The sequence below is a fragment of the Heptranchias perlo genome, chromosome 26, assembly GCF_035084215.1.
Source record: "Heptranchias perlo isolate sHepPer1 chromosome 26, sHepPer1.hap1, whole genome shotgun sequence".
NCBI lineage: Eukaryota > Metazoa > Chordata > Chondrichthyes > Hexanchiformes > Hexanchidae > Heptranchias > Heptranchias perlo.
The window spans coordinates 44,328,155-44,350,671 of NC_090350.1; the positions used below are offsets into that span (position 1 = coordinate 44,328,155).

At 48.2% G+C, this 22,517-nt stretch overlaps 1 protein-coding gene across 1 annotated transcript in view; it reads right to left on the bottom strand.

The window, feature by feature from the left end:
• The window catches only part of wdtc1 (WD and tetratricopeptide repeats 1), a 70,898-nt gene that overhangs the window by 45,295 nt on the left and 3,086 nt on the right, over positions 1 to 22,517 (bottom strand). The window contains exons 2-10 of the mRNA XM_068006932.1: positions 21,564 to 21,691; positions 18,593 to 18,676; positions 17,920 to 17,966; positions 17,729 to 17,840; positions 15,037 to 15,224; positions 13,432 to 13,614; positions 12,106 to 12,200; positions 6,153 to 6,268; positions 5,188 to 5,263 (exon numbers count right to left, since the gene is read on the bottom strand). Of these exons, the coding sequence (XP_067863033.1) occupies positions 5,188 to 5,263; positions 6,153 to 6,268; positions 12,106 to 12,200; positions 13,432 to 13,614; positions 15,037 to 15,224; positions 17,729 to 17,840; positions 17,920 to 17,966; positions 18,593 to 18,676; positions 21,564 to 21,611 (949 nt within the window). The 5' untranslated portion in view covers positions 21,612 to 21,691. The remainder of the gene's footprint in view (positions 1 to 5,187; positions 5,264 to 6,152; positions 6,269 to 12,105; positions 12,201 to 13,431; positions 13,615 to 15,036; positions 15,225 to 17,728; positions 17,841 to 17,919; positions 17,967 to 18,592; positions 18,677 to 21,563; positions 21,692 to 22,517) is intronic.

The window sequence follows — 22,517 nt, forward strand, 5'->3', positions numbered from 1 at the left end:
CTCAGGGATCGGTGCTGGGTCCGCTGTTATTTGTTATTTATATTAATGATTTGGATGAGAATTTAGGAGGCATGGTTAGTAAGTTTGCAGATGACACCAAGATTGGTGGCATTGTGGACAGTGAAGAAGGTTATCTAGGATTGCAACGGGATCTTGATAAATTGGGCCAGTGGGCCGATGAATGGCAGATGGAGTTTAATTTAGATAAATGTGAGGTGATGCATTTTGGTAGATCGAATCGGGCCAGGACCTACTCCGTTAATGGTAGGGCGTTGGGGAGAGTTATAGAACAAAGAGATCTAGGAGTACAGATTCATAGCTCCTTGAAAGTGGAGTCACAGGTGGATAGGGTGGTGAAGAAGGCATTCAGCATGCTTGGTTTCATTGGTCAGAACATTGAATGCAGGAGTTGGGATGTCTTGTTGAAGTTGTACAGGGCATTGGTGAGGCCACACTTGGAGAACTGTGTACAGTTCTGGTCACCCTATTATAGAAAGGATATTATTAAACTAGAAAGAGTGCAGAAAAGATTTACTAGGATGCTACCGGGACTTGATGGTTTGACTTACAGGGAGAGGTTAGACAGACTGGGACTTTTTTCCCTGGAGAGTAGGAGGTTAAGGGGTGATCTTATAGAAGTCTATAAAATAATGAGGGGCATAGATAAGGTCGATAGTCAAAATCTTTTCCCAAAGGTAGGGGTGTCTATAACGAGGGGGCACAGATTTAAGGTGAGAGGGGAGAGATACAAAAGGATCCAGAGGGGCAATTTTTTCACTCAAAGGGTGGTGAGTGTCTGGAACGAGCTGCCAGAGGCAGTAGTCGAGGCGGGTACAATTTTGTCTTTTAAAAAGCATTTGGACAGTTACATGGGGAAGATGGGTATCGAGGGATATGGGCCAAGTGCAGGCAATTGGGACTAGCTTAGTGGTATAAACTGGGCGACATGGACATGTTGGGCCGAAGGGCCTGTTTCCATGTTGTAACTTCTATGATTCTATGATTCTATAAGCCGATAAATCCCCTGGACCTGATGACCTACATCCGAGGGTTCTAAAAGAGGTGGCTACAGAGATAGTGGATGTATTGGTTATGATCTTCCAAAATTCCCTAGATTCGAGAACAGTCCCGGCAGATTGGAAGGTAGCAAATATAATCCCCCTGTTCAAGAAAGGAGAGAGAGAAAACAGCGAACTACAGGCCAGTTAGCCTGACATCAGTCGTCGGAAAAATGCTGGAATCCATTATTATGGAAATGGTAAAAGGGCACTTAGAAAATCACAATATGATTAGGCAGAGTCAGCGTGGTTTTATGAAAGGGAAACCGTGTTTGTCAAATTTTAGAGTTTTTTGTGGATGTAACTAGCAGGGTAGATAAAGGGGAACCAGTGGATGTAGCATATTTGGATTTGCAAAAGGCATTCGATAAGGTGCCACATAAAAGGTTGTTACGTGAGATAAGGGCTCATGGGGTTGGGGGTAATATATTAGCATGGATAGAGGATTAGTTAATGGACAGAAAACAGAGAGTAGGAATAAACGGGTCATTCTCAGGTTGACTGGCTGTAACTAGTGGGGTGTCACAAGGATCAGTGCTTGGGCCTCAGCTATTTACAATCTATATTAATGACTTAAATGAAGAGACCGAGTGTAATGTATCCAAGTTTGTTGATACAAAGATGGGTGGGAAAGTAAGCAGTGAGGAGGACACAAAGAGTCTGCAAAGGGATATAGACAGGTTAAGTGAGTGGGCAAGAAGGTGGCAGATGGAGTATAATGTGGGGAAATGTGAGGTTATTCACTTTGCTAGGAAGAATAGAAAAACAGAATATTTTTTAAATGGTGAGAAACTATTAAATGTTGGTGTTGAGAGAGATTTGGGTGTCCTCGTACAAGAAACACAAAAACTTGGCATGCAGGTACAGCAAGCAATTAAGGCGGCAAATGGCATGTTGGCCTTTATTGCAAGGGGATTGGAGTACAAGAGTAAGGAAGTCTTACTCCAATTGTACAGGGCTTTGGTGAGACCTGATGTACAGTTTTGGTCTCCTTATCTAAGGAAGGATATACTTGCCTTAGAGGCAGTGCAACGAAGGCTCACTAGATTGATTCCTGGGATGAGAGGGTTGTCCTATAAGGAGAGATTGAGTGGAATGGGCCTATACTCTCTCTGGAGTTTAGAAAAATGAGAGGTGATCTCATTGAAACATATAAAGATTCTGAGGGGGCTTGACAGGGTAGATGGGGAGAGGCTGTTTCCCCTGGCTGGAGAGTCTAGAACCAGATGACATAGTCGCAGGATAAGGGGTCGGCCATTTAAGACTGAGATGAGGAGGAATTTCTTCACTCAGACGGTTGTGAATCTTTGGAATTCTCTACCCCAGAGGGCTGTGGATGTGGAGTCGTTGAATATATTCAAGGCTGAGATCGATAGATTTTTAAATTCTAGGGGAAATCAAGGGATATGGGGTTCGGGCAGGAAAATGGAGTTGAGGTCGAAGATCAGCCTTGATCTCATTGAATGGTGGAGCAAGCTCGAGAGGCCATATGGCCTTCTCCTGCTCCTATTTCTTACGTTTACAAGAGATGTTGGAGTAATCTCAGATTCTTGAGACCATCTCTAACACAGCAACTGCTGGAAGCCTGTCCAAGGCCTGAGCAGAATTAGAGTTTGGGGGTAACATACCTTGTAACCGACTTACCCACAGCATACAGATCCTACACTGAACTTTTGTCAACTGAAATGACAGCTTGGTTCAGTGAGTAGCACTCTCAGCTCTGGGTCACAAGGCTGTGGGTTCAAACCCCACTCCAAGACTCAAGCACATAATCCAGGTTGACACTCAGTGCCCTGCTGGGAGTGTGCTAGGTTATTGCAGATTCTGCCTGCCTGTTCTGGTGCTGTAATGGTGAGACAGCAGAGTTAATATTCTGAAAGGATGAGGTGAAATGGATTGATAGGCCTTCATCCAAACCCATCTTGTGACCCTTTGTCCCCCGTTTTAGTGCCTGTTACCCATGAAAACCCATCATTTTCTAGACGCACCTAAATTCTCCAATATTAGGGTCATTGGGGTCAACTACACAGATAAACATTTTATAATAAACTAGTTACCTCCCGTGGGACTGCCCATGGGCAGTGAAGACCGTGTGGCGTTCTGGTGAAGCAGGGGATAATTGGACCAGGGCACAGATCTAAGTCAGTCTCATTTTTAAAGTCATACATTTTCTCATCATCTGTAAATCTTCTATTAAAAATCTTACAACTACACACACTTCCTTCCTATGTCTACATTTATAGAATTTACAGCACAGAAACAGGCTCCACACGAGCGTCCTCCTCTCTCCCTACTTCATCTCACCCTAACATATCCTTCCATTCCTTTCTCCTTTATAATGTTATAATGGAAACTGCTTGTGTAAACTTGTGATGCGGCATTGTCCCCACTGGCGGGAGGGTGTAATTACAGTGCGACAAGTTTACAGAGACAGTTCCCATTAGAAACGTGGACACAGGAATTTATAATGGAACGAGTTGACAAGTGCTACAGGCGCAGATTTTTGATGTATTACTAATTGATCTCGCCTGGCATTTCACATGTAAATCAGAGAATATGGTCTCTCTTACCTGTCTCTGCTTCTGGGTCTCGTCTGCTTCCGTCTCTCTCCCTCCCTCTCTTCAGCTACTCTGCCCTTAATTCCTCCTTTTGCTTCCCTCTGGCCTCTTCTGCTTCTCCGTCTTTTTCTTCTTTCCTTTCGGGTAGTAGATGGTGGGTGGTATGGTGTGCTGTAGTGTGAAAGGAGCCTTCGAAGGCTTCAGACTGCATTTCGGGTGGGGATGGTGTGGAAAATGTGGCGCTCTCATACACAGATTACACACACAAATATACAGAACTGCAGAGCCAGGACTCTTCAGCTTCCAGTCGAATTCTGTGAATGTTTATCTAGTACGTCATTCGTTGGAGGAAATGCTGGGCATGGTCCCAGTAAAAGCTAAACCTTGTTAAGCATCATGATACCTCCTCCATTCCTGTGCAGGATGAAGACGACTACATCCCTCCAAAAGCAAGGAATGCAAGTTATCTAACCTACATTATTCATCTTTATCACTTGCTTCCATGGGTAACAACCTCAGGTTCCCACAGCTCTGAAACAATCAGGATTCTGTTTTTGAGAATCTATACTCATCACTATGACCTTCAAAACCAAACTGCTTATTTATCCAGGTTTAAGGAGTTAGTCGTCGCATTAAACACTTTTGCTGGGAGTGCCTTTCTGAACATCTTACACGATCCACATACAGTAACACAGTTCCACCAGAACGGACACAGTTCCACCAGGCACCTTACAGCAGTCTCAAGCTGACACAGTTACAATGGGCATTCCAATCATCGCTACAGATTATCACGGTGACACCGGGCACCTTACCATTGCCCCAGCAGAGTATAGACAAGGCTCATTAAGAGGCAGCTGTCAGTTTCGAACAAGTTCAGTCCCGATACTGCTGTTGCTTTCTGTGCTGTGTTTCTGGTTGTGCGTCTTCCACATAGCCTGTCCACTCAGAGCCTCTCACCATTTACAAGGTTCAAGTCAGGAGTATTTACCAGTTGCCTGGATGGGTGCAGCTGTACACTCGTAACTCAACATCTCTCAAGGGAGAGTCATTGTCTGGATTGATGCCCCTGCCCTTGGACTCAGTATCCACCTCCCGCGCACAGAGGCTGCAGTATGTACCATGTACAGGGTGCACTGCAGCAACTCACCAAGGTTACTTCAATATTGGTTGCTGCAAGCCCTTACAGTAATACATCCAATCCACTCGCAATCTTTAACCCAGGCCTCAGTGACGGGTGGTGGTGCAGGGCAGTGTGCCCAGAGGATTGGGTTACAGTTTCACACAAGTACTGTCACGTTTCCTCACAAATAGGGAGGGTCAATGAAAGGAGTCGTCAGCCACAATCCTGTCCCACATTTCCTTATCCACAAACCACTCGCAACACCCCCCAGTCACTGGTTTGAGAGAGTCCCAGGAGCAGGCTGCCTCTCTCAGTCTCAGATTTTGTACACAAAATACTTGAGGATCTCAGTCCTGGACAGAGGGGATGAAGGAGGCCAGCCAGTACTGTGGTGCACAGCACATGCGGTCCCTTTACCTGCCACAGACACTACACACATTAAGTAACTCACCAGTAGACGAGTGGTACTTCTTGGGTAGCAGAAATGTATAAGGCTTCTGCTTATTCGTCAGATCAAACAAATAGACCTGTAATGGAGAGACATTCATTTACTTGCTATGAATGATCCTGTGCAACATCGCTACTAAACCAAACCATTCTAGCGCAGTCTCACACTGAAATCTAACTAAATAATCAGACCATTTAAAAAAACTCCACAAGAAGCTTGGCAATTGTGAAGAACGAACGTTCTGTCACAAGCTGCACTGTTCTGCCTCACGTACACCGCTAGGAACATGGGCATGGGATGTTTAAGCTATACAGCAGTTCCCTTAAAATCAGACTAGATCAAAGCAGGAAAATGGGACAGTGCAAAATCAACCCGAGCAGAGTCTAACTTCATCGCATGCAGGAAGAACTCAACATCATCCACTTGTGCCAAACATTTGTTTGTGTTACATGCTAAACATTCCCCGAGCAACTGCCCTGCTACTGATCGACAAAGGACCCAATTACCAGTTAAACCTTGCTTGTGAGGACAGTGCAGGAGCAGGAGAGGGAGGGCAGAGGAGAGGAGGGATGAGGGAGTTTTCTTTCACTAGTCGAGGGCATGTCTGTCCCGTGTGGTCAGTACATGCTGTATCACAATAACCTGCAGCAAATTTGCCACCTTTCCATTTCAAGTTTCTGCTCAATTGCAACTCATTAATTAATTGTATTTATTTTTATTTATACTCAAGGTACAAACAGGCTTGTCAATCAGTCCGGTTTGCCTTGAGCTTATCCTTTAATTTGTTTCTTCCTAAAGAAATATTCAGTGATGTCTCACAGAATATCAGCGGAACAACTCATTAGCACATCTCCAGGGCATTGTGCAAGAGAGCACTATCTCGCTCCCCGTGTACAGTGACTCCTCGTGTACTTGACCTTTCCTTGGGGTGCCATTTGGCAAAGATGAAGAATTGTGCTCTGCCCTACCTGCTCCCCTCCCATGTTGACTAAGAGCTCAGTTCCATCAGGGTTGAAGGCCACATAAGTGGCTACGAGCACTCGGAGGCGGTTGTTATAATCGGGCTGTTTTACCGGGAGGTGACCTGGAGGAAAGATAAAGAGGGAGAATTAACCAGAAGCTGCAGGATAACAATGAGGTTCATGAGCTGTTTCTACAGCCAGTGTGTCTTGGTCAGCCCTCACCTCCTCAGTCACAGTAGAGGCAAGCAATTCAACTGCAAGAGGCATCACAGAGCCTCACAAACACCCAAACGCTCACTTTGTAGCAGGAGTGACTGGTTGTCGATCAGGAACAAAAAGCATGGCTGGTTCACCCCTCTAAAAACCAAGGTTGCTGAGGCCTACTGCAGTGTTCCAACGCCCATCCTGACTCAGATCAGCCAGCCGCATAGGCCAGAGATTGAACCCAAGTCTTTTCTCTTCTGTACGTCTCTGCTACTCACTGGCGAAACTCCATGAGCCATCGGGGGATGAGAAACTATTTTTCACACGTGACCATTTTCTATCATTGAACATGTCTGGAGTGGAATCCACACTGCCCATCGCCCCACCACCCACCACCCCCTACCCCAGTGGATCGGTCTTTATCTAATGAAGCAATAGCGAGAATAATGTTCCACCATTATCGCCTGCTGGACAAACATTGACTGGAGTTCACAGCACCTACCCCTGGTGTTTCCAGTAAGGATCCAGTGTATTCAGGCCGATAGGACAATCATTCCACTCACAAGCAGCCAATAGTGAGAGCTGTTACTAAGGCGACCGCAGCCAACAAATTCTGAATCCCACTACAATGCTCAGACCTTGTATGCCTTACACTTTTCCTGAAATAAGCTCTTACACGATTGCCCACCATCCTACAATGGGGCCATTACTAAATTTACATGATTGTCCACCAGTCTATAAAGGGCTATTAATAGGAGATAATAGGAGCTTGTAACAAAGGTAATGTAATAATCATTGGGGGACGTTAATCTTCATATAGACTGGACAAAGGCAAAGGCGGTCTGGAGGACAAGTTCATGGAATGCATTCGAGACTGTTTCCTACAACAATACATCGTGGAACCAAGTAGGGAACAGGCTATTTTAGGTCTTGTAATGAGACAGGGTTAATTAGTAATCTCACAGTAAACGATTCTCCAGGGGATAGTGATCATTATATGATAGAATTTCACATTGAGTTTGAGAGTGACATACTTAAGTTCAAAACTAGAGTCTTAAATTTAAATAAAGCCAATTACAAAGGTATGAGGGATGAGTTGGCTAAGGTAGATTGGGAAATTAGATTAAAAGGTATGGCCACCCTAAACATTCACTCCCTTCACCAGCGGCGCACTGTGTACCATCCACAGGATGCACTGCAGCAACTCGCCAAGGCTTCTTCGACAGCACCTCACAAACCCGCGACCTCTACCACCTAGAAGGACAAGGGCAGCAGGCACATGGGAACAACACCACCTGCACGTTCCCCTCCAAGTCACACACCATCCCGACTTGGAAATATATCGCCGTTCCTTCATTGTCGCTGGGTCAAAATCCTGGAACTCCCTTACTAACAGCACTGTAGGAGAACCTTCACCACATGGACTGCAGCGGTTCAAGAAGGCGGCTCACCACCACCTTCTCAAGGGCAATTAGGGATGGGCAATAAATGCCGGCCTCGCCAGCGACGCCCACATCCCATGAACGAATAAAAAAAATTAAACAATGGCAAACATTTAAAGATATATTTCAATATTCTCAACGAATATACATTTCATTGAGAAATAAAAACTCCATGGGAAAAGTGACCTATCCGTGGCTAACTAAATGGCGTGAAACTGGAAAGTACTGCAGTACAAAGGGATCTGGGGGTCCTAGTGCAAGAAAATCAAAAAGTTAGTATGCAGGTGATCAAGAAGGCCAACGGAATGTTGGCTTTTATTGCTAGGGGGATAGAATATAAAAACAGGGAGGTATTGCTGCAGTTATATAAGGTATTGGTGAGACCGCACCTGGAATACTGCATACAGTTTTGGTGTCCATACTTAAGAAAAGACATACTTGCTCTCCAGGCAGTACAAAGAAGGTTCACTCGGTTAATCCTGGGGATGAGGGGGCGGACATATGAGGAGAGGTTGAGTAGATTGGGACTCTACTCATTGGAGTTCAGAAGAATGAGAGGCGATCTTATTGAAACATATAAGATTGTGAAGGGGCTTGATCGGGTGGATGCGGTAAGGATGTTCCCAAGGATGGGTGAAACCAGAACTAGGGGGCATAATCTTAGAATAAGGGGCTGCTCTTTCAAAACTGAGATGAGGAGAAACTTCTTCACTCAGAGGGTAGTAGGTCTGTGGAATTTGCTGCCCCAGGAAGCTGTGGAAGCTACATCAGTAAATAAATTTAAAACAGAAATAGACAGTTTCCAAGAAGTAAAGGGAATTAGGGGTTACGGGGAGCAGGCAGGAAATTGGACATGAATTTAGATTTGAGGTTAGGATCAGATCAGCCATGATCTTATTGAATGGCGGAGCAGGTTCGAGGGGCCGATTGGCCTACTCCTGCTCCTATTTCTTATATTCTTATGTAAAGTAGTTAAGAATAGTATTAGAGTAAAAGAAGGGGCTTTTAATGTTGCCAAGAAGAGTAGTAAGCCTGAGGATTGGGAGAGTTTTAGAAACCAGCAAAGGATGATAAAAAAATTGAAAAAAAGAGGGAGGAAAATAGAATGAGTGTAAACTGGCAAGAAATATAAAAACAGATTGTAAGAGCTTCTACAAGCATGTAAAAAGGAAGAGTAGCAAAAGTAAATGTTGGTCCCTTAGAGGCTGACAGGAGAAATTATAATGGGGAATAAGGAAATGGCAGATGCATTAAACAAATATTTGGTATCTGTCTTCACAGTAGAAGACACAAAACACACACCAGAAATAGTGGGGAACCAAGGGTCTAATGAGAGTGAGGAACTTAAAGAAATTAATATCAGTAAAGACAATGTACTAGAGAAATTAATGGAACTAAAAGCTGACAAATCCCCTGGACCTGATGGCCTACATCCGAGGGTTCTAAAAGAGGTAGCTGCGGAGATAGTGGATGCATTGGTTCTGATCTTCCAAAATTCCCTAGATTCTAGGACGGTCCCAGCGGATTGGAAGGTAGGAAATGTAACCCCGCTATTCAAGAAAAGAGAGAAAAAAAAAAATCGGGAACTACAGGCCAGTTAGCCTGATATCAGTCTCGGGAAAATGCTGGAATCCATTATTAAGGAAGTGGTAACAGGACACTTAGAAAATCATAATATGATTGAACAGAGTCAGCACGGTTTTATGAAAGGGAAACCGTATTTGACTAATGTTTTAGAGATTTTTGAGGATGTAACCAGCAGGGTAGATAAAGGGGAACCAGTGGATGTAGTATATTTGGATTTTCAAAAGACGTTCGATAGGTTGCCACATAAAAGGTTGTTACACAAGATAAGGGCTCATGGGTTTGGGGGTAATTTATTATCATGGATAGAGGATTGGTTAAAGGACAGAAAACAGAGAGTAGGAATAAACGGGTCATTTTCAGGTTGGCAGGCTGTAAATAGAGGGGTGCCGCAAGGATCAGTGCTTGGGCCTCAGCTATTTACAATCTATATTAATGACTTAGATGAAGGGACTGAGTATAATCTATCCAAGTTTGGTGACGATACAAAGTTAGGTTAAGTGGGCAAGAAGGTGGCAGATGGAGTATAATGTGGGGAAATGTGAGGTTATTCACTTTGCTAGGAAGAATAGAAAAACAGAATACTTTTTAAATGGTGAGAAACTATTAAATGTTGGTGTTCAGAGAGATTTGGGTGTCCTCGTACAAGAAACACAAAAACTTGGCATGCAGGTACAGCAAGCAATTAGGAAGGCAAATAGTATGTTGGCCTTTATTGCAAGAGGGTTGGAGTACAAGAGTAAGGAAGTCTTACTACAATTGTACAGTGCCTTAATGAGACCACACTGGAGTACTGTGTGCAGTTTTGGTCTCCTTACCTAAGGAAGGATATACTTGCCTTGGAGGCGGTGCAACAAAGGTTCACTACATTGATTCCTGGGATGAGAGGGTTGTCCTATGAGGAAAGATTGAGTAGAATGGGCTTATACTCTCTGGAGTTTAGAAGAATGAGAGGTGACCTCATTGAAACATATAAGATTCTGAAGGGGCTTGATAGGGTAGATGCGGAGAGGCTGTTTCCGCTGGCAGGAGAGTCTAGACCTAGAGGGCATAGTCGCAGGATAAGGGGTCGGCCATTTAAGACAGAGATGAGGAGGAATTTCTTCACTCAGAGGGTTGTGAATCTTTGGAATTCTCTACCACAGAGGGCTGTGGATGCTTATTCGTTCAGTATATTCAAGGCTGAGATCGATAGAATTTTGGACTCTAGGGGAATCAAGGGATATGGGGATCGGGCGGGAAAGTGGAGTTGAGGTCGAAGATCAGCCACGATCTGATTGAATGGCGGAGCAGGCTCGAGGGGCCATATGGCCGACTCCTGCTCCTCTTTCTTATATTCTTATTACTGAATTTACATGATTGTCCACCAGCCTATAGTAGGCCATTACTGAACTTACACGATTGACCATCGGCCAACAATGAGAGCAGTAACTAATATTCTGAAGGTGACTGGAGTCAATTTTTGTAGGAATAGAGAATTCGGGTTACGAATTGTCTCCGCTCAGAACAGGGGCAATGGTTACACGATCCCCCAGAAGTTTTAACTGTGACTTCAATATAAAGAAAACTTGATGCAAAAATCTTTAAAGATACACAGCTGATATGTGCAATGTTATCAGGGACAAGGGAGAATTACTGCTGTACTGAAATTAGTTGCAGGCCTTTTCCTACAGCAACAGGTCACATGTTGCACATCCAGTCATTCACCTCTTACTCAACAGTAAGGTACCACAGATAGACCCATCAGCACCACCCCCCATTCACAATGAGAGCCAGCTGCAGGAAAGGATTAGTGTCTTGTAAGAATGCCCTGCACATGACATTCAGCAAACAATTGGTTCCTACATTGTCACACAGAGAGGATCAGTCCTGCTAAATCTCTGCCTCTTTACCCCACCTCTCCTCCTCTAAAATTCTGCTCAGTACCCATTAGCTTTGACTGGGCTTTTGGCCACCCTCCTAAGCAATTCCTGGCTCATCGTCTATATTCCATACACTTAATCTGTGAAACACCTTTGGATCTTTCACATTAAAAGTGCTGTATATGTGGGAGCTGTGATATTCAAGACTCACTTCACTTAAAGTCTAATAATGGAATGAGTTACCAGGGAGGACAGTATAAATGTAATTGGATGCGTTTCTGCAGACAGAAGGGATTGGGGACTGTGGTGAGAAGGTGAGTAAGTGGCTTGGTCTCTGAAAGCAGGACAGGCACTTTGGGCTCAAGGGTTTAACCTGCTCCTAACAGGAGTCAGTTACTGTGGCGAATAAACTAAGTCTTCTAACCTTCAGGCTTGAAACAGAGGATTATTGCTGCTCCACACTAGATTTTATGAAGTCTATCCCATCACCAGTGCGGGAAGACAACACAGGATCCCTGATCACTGTAATGAAGTACATACAATCTTTCTGTATCCGCCACCTTCATCTGATTGGCCCAAGACTCAACGGTCCCACCAGTGCTTGTAATGAGCTCTTGGCTTTGGTTTCTGGGCTGGGTTAGGATTCCTCAACATTGCTGATAGACGAAGAGCAGAGCATAACTGATAATCTCTCTCTACATCACCAGGACCCACCGGGTTCACTGGCACTACAAGAAGACGAAGGGAACGGCAGAAATTTTTTTTTATCACTTTGAAACTGGAAAAATAGCAGTGACTATTTTTTTTTCGGGGTCTATAAACAAGCCTGGGAATATACATCAAAATGGAACATTGAGTGCTGCATACCTGCTACATAATACTGCACAGCTCCATCGGGCACCGATTTGTACCTGTCGCAGAACGTGTGCACCCCAGGGGTCGAGCTCTGCTTTACTGCTTTTCTACCAAAAAGAAACGTAAAAAGATCATATACAAGGTGGAGATTGGAGGAAGCAGATAGGAAGATGGCGGTGGGAGAAATCAGACAGCCAAAAGAAATTGCAGCTATCCTCCACTCAGATGAAAGAAATTGCTTTTACCCCAAATCCTGCTTTGAGTGAATCCCCAGATGATAAACTCCATTAGATTGCATTGTATAAATATTATCTTGCACAATTTTAATGCTACACTGTGACGTACGGTGATGATAACCAGTACAAGGCAGGATACCCGAGTGCAACGCCCACTACCGACCAGAGGGAGAGGAGCAGGCGATGGAATGGTGGCGGATATGAAAGAGGGTTAAGGGGAATTATTCACAGTAACTCCCTCCCTTACCAATCACCCTGTCGTCTCCATGCCTGAAGCCGGTTATAGAGTTCCTCCATCAATAACTTGGAATCCACATGCCAGACCTGATGAACAGCCTATGAATTAAAATGTTAATCTGCCACTTTCATTTATTTGTCCAAAGACCACCAGCTACTCATGGCTCTGGGACCCCAGTAGGTGGCTTCACAACCACAAACAATATCCTCTGATGACACAGTAGCAAAGGTGCTGGAAACAGGAGGCCACAGGCTCACTTGCTCCCCACACTATGCCCAGGTGGCAGCGTGTATACAGCATTGGGCGCATACGTGATGCTCCAGTGAAGCACCACGCTAAAACTCATTTTCGGGACGAGGTGGGCAGTACGCCGGGGGACGAGGCAGTCCATATATCTGGGGACTGGGGGCAGAGGGTAGTCTATATATTCCTTGAGGAGAATCCTCAATTCTGTATATGACTAATCCAATATGGGCTGGGGTAGGAAACACACTGGATGCAGTGTTTCTTTGGCACACTGCCTCATCTTTTCTGTTGTTGCCCTAACCATTCTTACAAGGATCAACCCTCAAAGTAACAGGCACTCATTCTACTGTACGCCATAATATAATAGTAATTTCCAAACAGCATCATCTCTCCCCAAACCAGAGGACCTGAATTTGCACCGGCTGGAAGGGTGACCTCTGCCCTGCATACTTTGACCCTGCACCTTAAATGCCCAGACACTAATAATGAGCCTGCCTGTTGCTGGGTGGGACGCCTGTGATTTACAATTTCTCGGCGCAAGCAGCGCTTTCTGAAAGGAACATTCCGGAGAGCCTGAACACTTGGCTATCACTGTACCAGCAGAAGCTTATATCCTACCTATGATTGTGAATCATGCGAATGTCATAGACACGCACAAAGGGCCCACTGGCCCCAACAGCCAGATAGTTATTGTCCTGAGGATTAACGGCCAGGCACTTGGCCTCCACATGCTGCCCGCAGTATTCAGTGAGGTCCACCAGTACCTGCGAGCGCTTGCTGGTCTCTCTCAGGTCATACTGTCTGCAACAGAAAAGCAAAGTTTGCATATTAATGAAGGTGAAGGAAAGCTGGGTTACTATAGAATCACAGAATGGTTACAGCACAGAAGGAGGCCATTCGGCCCATCAAGTCCATGCCGGCTCTTTGTAAGAGCAATCCAGTTAGTCCCATTGCCCCGCTCCTTCCCCAAAGCCCTGCAAATTTTTTCACTTCAAGTATTTATCCAATTTCTTTTTGAAAGCCACGATTGAATCTCTGTTTCCACCACCACGAGTTTTTCGTCATGCCGCCTTTGGTTCTTTTGTCAATCACCTTAAATCTGTGTCCTCTGGTTTTCAACACTTCCGCCAATGGGTACAGTTTCTCTTTATTTACTTCATCTAAACCAGTCATGGTTTTTAACACTTCTATCAAATCTCCTCTGCTCTAAGGAGAACAACCCCAGTTTCTCCAGTCTATTCACATAACTGAAGTCCCTTGTCCCTGGAACCATTCTAGAAAATCTTTTCTGCACCCTCTCTAAGGCCTTCACATCTTTCCTAAAGTGCGGTGCCCAGAATTGGACACAATACTCCAGTTGTATTGGATCAGTGTTTTATAAAGGTTCAACATAACTTCCTTGCTTTTGCGCACTCTGCCACTATTTATAAAGCCCAGGATCCCATATGCTTTCTTAACCACTTTCTCAAACTATCCTGCCACCTTCAAAGATTTGTGCACATATATCCTCAGGTCTCTCTATTCCTGCACCCCCTTTAGAATTGTACCATTTAGTTTATATTGTCTCTCCTCGTTCTTTATGCCAAAAAGTATCTGTTTACACTTCTCTGCGTTAAATTAGATCTGCCATGTGTCCGCCCATTCCACCAGCCTGTCTATGTCCTCTTGAAGTCTATCACTATCCTCCTTACTGTTTACTGCACTTTCAAGTTTCGTGTCCTCTGCAAATTTTGAAATTGTGCCCTGTACGCCCAAGTCCAAGTCATTAATATATATCAAGAAAAGCAGTGGTCCCAGCACCGACCCCTGGGGAACACCACTGTACACCTCCCTCCAGTCCGAAAAACAACCGTTCACCACTACTCTCTGTTTCCTGTCACTAACCCAATTTTGTATCCATGCTGCCACTGTCCTTTTTATTGCATTTGGGGCGGGGGGGGGGGGGGGATCTGGCTCTGGGCCACAGTAACGTAGCTGCAAGCGATGACCGTGTTTTCTTCCCTCATTATCCTAATGAGCAACAGATAAAGTGAGCGCTAGTGAGTGGCCAGTGTGAGGCACTGGTGAACTCGAGACACTTAAAATTACACAAATGGATCTGAAGGACGAAGAAAGCTGACAGACTAAGGAGTTTTCCCCCTCCACCCACGGCATAAAGCAACACAACGCGCCAGTTACACACCGCAGCACATCTTGGGATCTAAGCCAGAGTCTGACACATACCTGACCGTCCCATCCTCTGCTGCACTCCAGAACGTGTTGGGCCACATGGGAGCGGCTGCGATTCGCTTTACACGATTTGTGTGCTCTCCAAACATGTGAATGGTTTCCTTTACAGTCAAGTCGTGGACGTGCACCTTGGAATCAGCAGCTCCGGTAATGAGCGTGCGGTCACTCGAGTGTGGAAGGAACTGGAAAACAGAGAATAATGTTTGGAGTGGAGATATTTATTCAATTTTAAACTCCTGCATAAACTGAGGAACCGTGAAGCTATTAAGACTAAATGTATTTTTCTCAAGTGAACCAAAAGATAAATAAGTTATTTTGATCTGTTGTATATGATATGATATGAGTTATGATCTGAAAGGGCGGTGGAAGCAGATTCAATAGTAACTTTCAAAAGGGAATTGGATAAATACTTGAAAAGGAAACACTTGCAGGGCTAAGGGGAAAGAGCAGGGGGGAGTGGGACTAATTGGATAGCTCTTTCAAAGATTCGGCACAGGCACGATGGGCTGAATGGCCTCCTCCTGTTCTGTATGATTCTACAAAAGGTGTTAACATACAGCAGACAGCTCCCTCTCCAGGCCAAATACAAACTCCCAGTGGTCAGTGTAGATATGGTGGGGTACAGCCTGGAGTGTTTGATGGGTCAGTGTAGATATGGCGGGGTACAGGCTGGAGTGTTTGATGGGCCGGTGTAGATATGGTGGGGTACAGGCTGGAGTGTTTGATGGGCCGGTGTAGATATGGTGGGGTACAGGCTGGAGTGTTTGATGGGCCGGTGTAGATATGGTGGGGTACAGGCTGGAGTGTTTGACGGGCCGGTGTAGATATGGTGGGGTACAGGCTGGAGTGTTTGATGGGCCGGTGTAGATATGGTGGGGTACAGGCTGGAGTGTTTGATGGGCCGGTGTAGATATGGTGGGGTACAGGCTGGAGTGTTTGATGGGCCAGTGTAGATATGGTGGGGTACAGGCTGGAGTGTTTGATGGGCCAGTGTAGATATGGTGGGTGCACTGCAATGAACAAAGGTAATTATCCTGGTCAAACACACAATTAAATCTGAATAACCAGTCTCTTGCAGCTAAGTCAGATCATTGGCTTAAAGCGGTAGCTAGGCATCCTTTTTTTAAAATTCGTTCATGGGATGTGGGCGTCGCTGGCGAGGCCGGCATTTATTGCCCATCCCTAATTGCCCTTGAGAAGGTGGTGGTGAGCCGCCTTCTTGACAACTGAGTGGCTCGCTAGGGCGCCACATTTCATAGGGTGATTAAGAATCAACCACATTTATGTGGGTCTGGAGTCACATATAGGCCAGACCGGGTAAGGACGGCAGGTTTCCTTCCCTAAAGGACATTAGTGAATATGACAATCCGGTAGTTTCATGGCCACCATTACTGATACTAGGTTTTTTTATTCCAGATTTTATTTTTAATTAAATTAATTGAATTTAAATTCCTCAGCTGCCATGGCGGGATTTGAATTCATGACTCCAGATTATTAGTCCGGGCCTCTGGATTACTAGTCCAGTAACATAACCACTATGCTACCGTACCCTTGATCCAGATGGGAAATGAACACATGTCCTAAATCCAATCACCAGCTGTTCACACTGTGACCAGTACCAATACTCAGTGGCACAGGGACTGGGAACACTAATTACCACTCAGATTCACAGAAAGTACAGACTCATGGGATGAATGTTTCACACTCACTCTGCTAGCTGTACAGGACCGACACAAGATGGGAGTTTGGACTCAATCACAATCTGGTCTGCTAACTTCAACCAACTCACAATTTGCACTGTTAATCCTCTAATCTAGAAAAATGCCCCAAAGCGCTTTACGGAGGCATAAAGAAAAAATGGATTGTCAAGCCAATGGAGGTATTGGGAGTGGAGACCAAAGGTCTGGTCAAAAGGTTTTAAGGAGAACGAGCTAAAGAGGTTTAGGGAGGGGAATTCCAGAGCTTGGGGTCTGGGCAGCTGAAGGCACAGCCGCCAATCATGGGGAGAAGGGAGTCGGCATTGTACAAGTGGCTGGACTCAGAGGAGTAGGTGAGTTTGGGAAGTGGGTTGTAGCCCTGGAAGAGGTTCCACAGATAGGACCTCAGAGCCAGAGAGCTGTTTGTTGGAAAGTGACGTGTCCTCGATGGGCTGCAATCTCCTACCAGGCTCAACCAGCATTAACACTTGAAGGTTAAATAAAAGGGCAGAAAAAAACACTGCAGCTCATCCCCAACTCAATAGCGATCAAACCATTTACACAACAGCAGTTCAATCTGTTCAGTGTTCCAGCTCGGCACACAGCAATTTCTCAAAAACTACAGTTCCACAATCATCTTCTCATACCGTTACAGTCACCGGTGAGTGTGCTGAGCGTTATCATCTTTGGATAGAATCTCAGTGTTAAATATTTAAAGGACCTGGGGAGCAGTCCCCTGTGCTGTGGGAGCCTCAAGCTGTTGGCAGCCAGTCAGAGATAGCAGCAGCTGACTCAACACAACACAAAATAAAACATCCATCAGATCAAGTATAAGACTTACATAAAACTGCCTCACACAGCTTGTACAGCCAGAATCCATCCTCAGGACAATGGCCATAAACCAGTGGCAACTCTCACTGGCTGTGTCCCCTCTACAATCTAATTGAAAATGAAATTTAATGTTGAATGCAGTACAGGTGTGCTGATACCTTCACTGAGAATATGTTGGCCGTGTGTCCAGTGTGCATGGTCAGCAGTTTCTTGCAGCTGAAGGGATCCCAGAGAATAGCGTGCTGATCATCAGATCCTGACACCAGCAAGCTGCAAGTGAAGAGAGTGAGAGTGAGTGCCTTAGGTCAGTGACACGGTAGGCAGTAGGTCAGTGTGGAGAGCTACTTACTCGCCCTTCTCATTCCATTCCAGACAGTTCACACAGCCAGAGTGACCCTGTGGGTCAGAAACAGAACAGGAATAAGAGTCAAATGTTAAACACATCTCACAACTCCAATCATTTGCTGGGGTCTAGGAACAACAGAAGCTGGGATTGTTCTCCTTGAACAGAGGTTAAGGGGAGATTTGATAGAGGTGTTCAAAATCATGAAGGGTTTTGATAGAGTAAATAAAGGAGAAACTGTTTCCAGTGGCAGAAGGGTCGGTAACCAGAGGACACAGATTTATGATAATTGGTAAAAGGACCAGAGGCGAGATGAGGAGAATTTTTTTTACGCAGTGAGTTATGATCTGGAATGCGCTGCCTGAAAAGGTTGGTGGAAGCAGATTCAATAATAACTTTCAAAAGGGAATTGGATAAATACTTGAAGGGGACAAATTTGCAGGGCTCTGGGGAAAGAGCGGGGAGTGGGACTAATTGGACAGCTCTTTCAGTAATGTAAGATTCAACGAGCTTCACACACCACTCACTCAATCACCTGTGATCAGTGTGGGGGGGGGGGGGTAGATTCCGCTGTCCGCAACTCGGGTGGGGGGGTTTCTGCTGTCTGCGACTCGGTGGGGGGGTGGTTTCTGCTGTCCCGAGACTCGGGGGGGCGGGGGGAGAAAATCAGACGTCTCACCTCCAGCTCACACTCCAGGCCGAGCCGCTTGATGAAAGGATCGATGACGTGGTATCGGCGCTCGAACTGCAGCGTCTTCCTCTCCTACATACAGGGGGGGTGGGGGGCAGCATGAGAGGGGGACAAACTGGCTCATCACCACCCCCCGCCCCAAAAACACCCGGCTCGTCACCACCCCCCACCCAAAAAACACCAGGCTCGTCACCACCCCCCGCCCAAAAACACCCGGCTCGTCACCACCACCCGCCCAAGAAAGACCCGGCTCGTCACTACCCCCTCGCCCCAAAAACACCCGGCTCGTCACCACCCCAGCCCCAAAAACACCCGGCTCGTCACCACCCCCCGCCCCAAAAACACCCGGTCTCGTCACCACCCCCGCCCCAAAAACACCCGGCTCGTCACCACCCCCGCCCAAAAACACCCGGCTCGTCACTACCCCCTCGCCCCAAAAACACCCGGCTCGTCACCACCCCCCGCCCCAAAAACACCCGGCTTGTCACCACCCCCCGCCCCAAAAACACCCGGCTCGTCACCACCCCCCACCCCAAAAACACCCGGCTCGTCACCACCCCCCGCCCCAAAAACACCCGGCTCGTCACCACCCCCCGCCCCAAAAACACCCGGCTCGTCACCACCCCCCACCCCAAAAACACCCGGCTCGTCACCACCCCCCCACCCCAAAAACACCCGGCTCGTCACCCCCCCCCGCCCCCAAAACACCCGGCTCGTCACCACCCCCCCGCCCCAAAAACACCCGGCTCGTCACCACCCCCACCCCAAAAACACCCGGCTCGTCACCACCCCCCGCCCCAAAAACACCCGGCTCGTCACCACCCCCCGCCCCAAAAACACCCGGCTCGTCACCACCCACCCACCCCAAAAACACCAGGCTCGTCACCACCCCCCGCCCCAAAAAACACCCGGCTCGTCACCACCACCCGCCCCAAGAAAGACCCGGCTCGTCACTACCCCCTCGCCCCAAAAACACCCGGCTCGTCACCACCCCCCGCCCCAAAAACACCCGGCTCGTCACCACCCCCCCGCCCCAAAAACACCCGGCTCGTCACCACCCCCCGCCCCAAAAACACCCGGCTCGTCACCACCCCCCCGCCCCAAAAACACCCGGCTCGTCACCACCCCCCACCCCAAAAACACCCGGCTCGTCACTACCTCCCTCGCCCCAAAAACACCCGCTCGTCACCACCCCCCCGCCCCAAAAACACCCGGCTCGTCACTACCCCCGCCCCAAAAACACCCGGCTCGTCACCACCCCCCACCCCAAAAACACCCGCTCGTCACTACCCCCTCGCCCCAACACCCGCTCGTCACTACCCGCCCGCCCCCAAAAACACCTGCTCGCACCACCCCCCGCCCCAAAACACCCTGTCACCCACCCCCAACCCCACCACCCCCACATACACCCACCTCGTCCCACCCCCCCCCTCAATACACCCCGCTCGTCACCCCCCCCCGCCCCAAATAACACCCGGCTCGTCACCCCCCGACCCAAAAACACCCAGCTCCTCACCCACCTCCCCGCCCCAAAAACACCCGGCTCGTCACCACCCCCGCCCCAAAAAACACCTCGTCTCACCACCCCCCGACCCAAAAACACCCGCTTCGTCACCACCCCCCGCCCCAACACACAACCCGGGCTCGTCACCAACCCCCTCTCCCCAAAAACACCCAGCTCGTCACCACCGCCCCCCCCCAAAACACCCGGTCTCGTCACCACCCCCCGCCCCCAAAAAACACCCGGCTCGTCACCACCCCCGACCCCACAACACCCGCTCTCACCACCCCCCCGCCCCAAACACACCCTCTCATCACCCCCCCCCTCTCCCCCAAAACACCCGCTCGTACACCACCCCGACCAAAAACACCCGGCTCGTCACCACCCCCGCCCCAAAAACACCCGGCTCGTCACCACCCCCCCCTCTCCCCAAAAAACACCCGCTCGTCAGCACCCCCCCCACGCCCCAAAAAACACCCGGCTCGTCACCACCCCCCTTGCCCCAAAAACACCCGGCTCGTCACCACCCCACCCCTCGCCCCAAAAAACACCCGGCTCGTCACCACCCCACCCCTCGCCCCAAAAAACACCCGGCTCGTCACCACCCCCCCTCGCCCCAAAAAACACCCGGCTCGTCACCACCCCCCCTCGCCCCAAAAAACACCCGGCTCGTCACCACCCCCACCCCCTCGCCCCAAAAAACACCCGGCTCGTCACCACCCCCCCTCGCCCCAAAAAACACCCGCTCGTCACCACCCCCCCTCGCCCCAAAAAACACACCGGCTCGTCACCACCCCACCCCTCGCCCCAAAAAACACCCTGCTCATCACCACCCCCCGCCCCAAAAACACCCGGCTCGTCACCACCCCCCCGCCCCAAAAACACCTGCTCGTCACCACCCCACCGCCCCAAAAACACCCTGCTCGTCACCACCCCCCCCGTCCCAAAAAACACCCGGCTCATCACACTCCCCGCCCCAAAAACACCCGGCTCGTCACCACCCCCCCGCTCCAAAAACACCCGCTCATCACCACCCCCCCTCGCCCCAAAAAACACCCGGCTCATCACCACCCCCCCCTCGCCCCAAAAAACACCCGGCTCGTCACCACCCCACCCCTCGCCCCAAAAACACCCGGCTCTCACCACCCCCCCGCCCCAAAAACACCCTGCTCGTCACCACCCCCCCGTCCCAAAAAACACCCTGCTCGTCACCAACCCCCCCTCGCCCCAAAAAACACCCGGCTCATCACCACCCCCCCCGCCCCAAAAAACACCCGGCTCATCACCACCCCCCCTCGCCCCAAAAAACACCCGGCTCATCACTACCCCCCCTCGCCCCAAAAAACACCCGGCTCGTCACCACCCCCCCTCCCCCCCGCCCCAAAAACATCTGGCTCATCACCACCCCCCCCCGCCCAAAAACACCTGGCTCATCACTCCCCAGATGATATCTGGTACCTTGATCTGGCGCTGGATGATGTCCCTGGTTATGTTAAGCGGCTCCATGATGTTCACAGTAGAGGTTCACAAGATGAGCCCTCTCTTGTAGTCTCTGCCCTTGCTGTAGTGACTGGCTCACCGCCAGGCTTCACGTGAAGAGCAGAAACACAGAAATAACCCACATTTAATTGCTGCAAGTAACAGCGCACAACACAGGATTCTGAAAAAAACCATAACAGCAGAGCACCCGAAATAACATAACTCTGGGGATCAGTGGGGAACAACCCCCTGCACCTATATACCCACAGTGGGGTACAGCCCCCTGCACCGATATACCCACAGTGGGGTACAGCCCCCTGCACCGATATACCCACAGTGGGGTACAGCCCCCTGCACCGATATACCCACAGTGGGGTACAGCCCCCTGCACCGATATACCCACAGTGGGGTACAGCCCCCTGCACCTATATACCCACAGTGGGGTACAGCCCCCTGCACCTATAATACCCACAGTGGGGTACAGCACCCCACGATATAACAACAATTTGCATTTATATAGCACCTTTAACATAGTAAAATGTCCCAAGGCGGCTCACAGGAGGGATTATCAAACAAAATTTGAACCACATAAGGAGATATTTGGACAGGTGACCAAAAGCTTGGTAGGTTTTAAGTAGCAACTTAAAGGAGGAGCAAGAGATAGAGAGGCGGAGGGGTTTAGGGAGGGAATTCCAGAGCTTAGGGCCTAGGCAGCTGAAGGCACGGCCGCCAATGGTGGAGCGATGGAAATTGGGGATAGACAAGAGGCCAGAATTGTAGGAGCGGAAAGATTTCGGAGAGCTGTAGAAGGTTACAGAGATAGGGAGGGATGAGGCCATGGAGGGATTTGAAACCAAGAATGAGAATTTTCTTTAATTGAGGCGTTGCCGGACTGGGAGCCAATGTAGGACAACGAGCACAGGGGTGATGGGA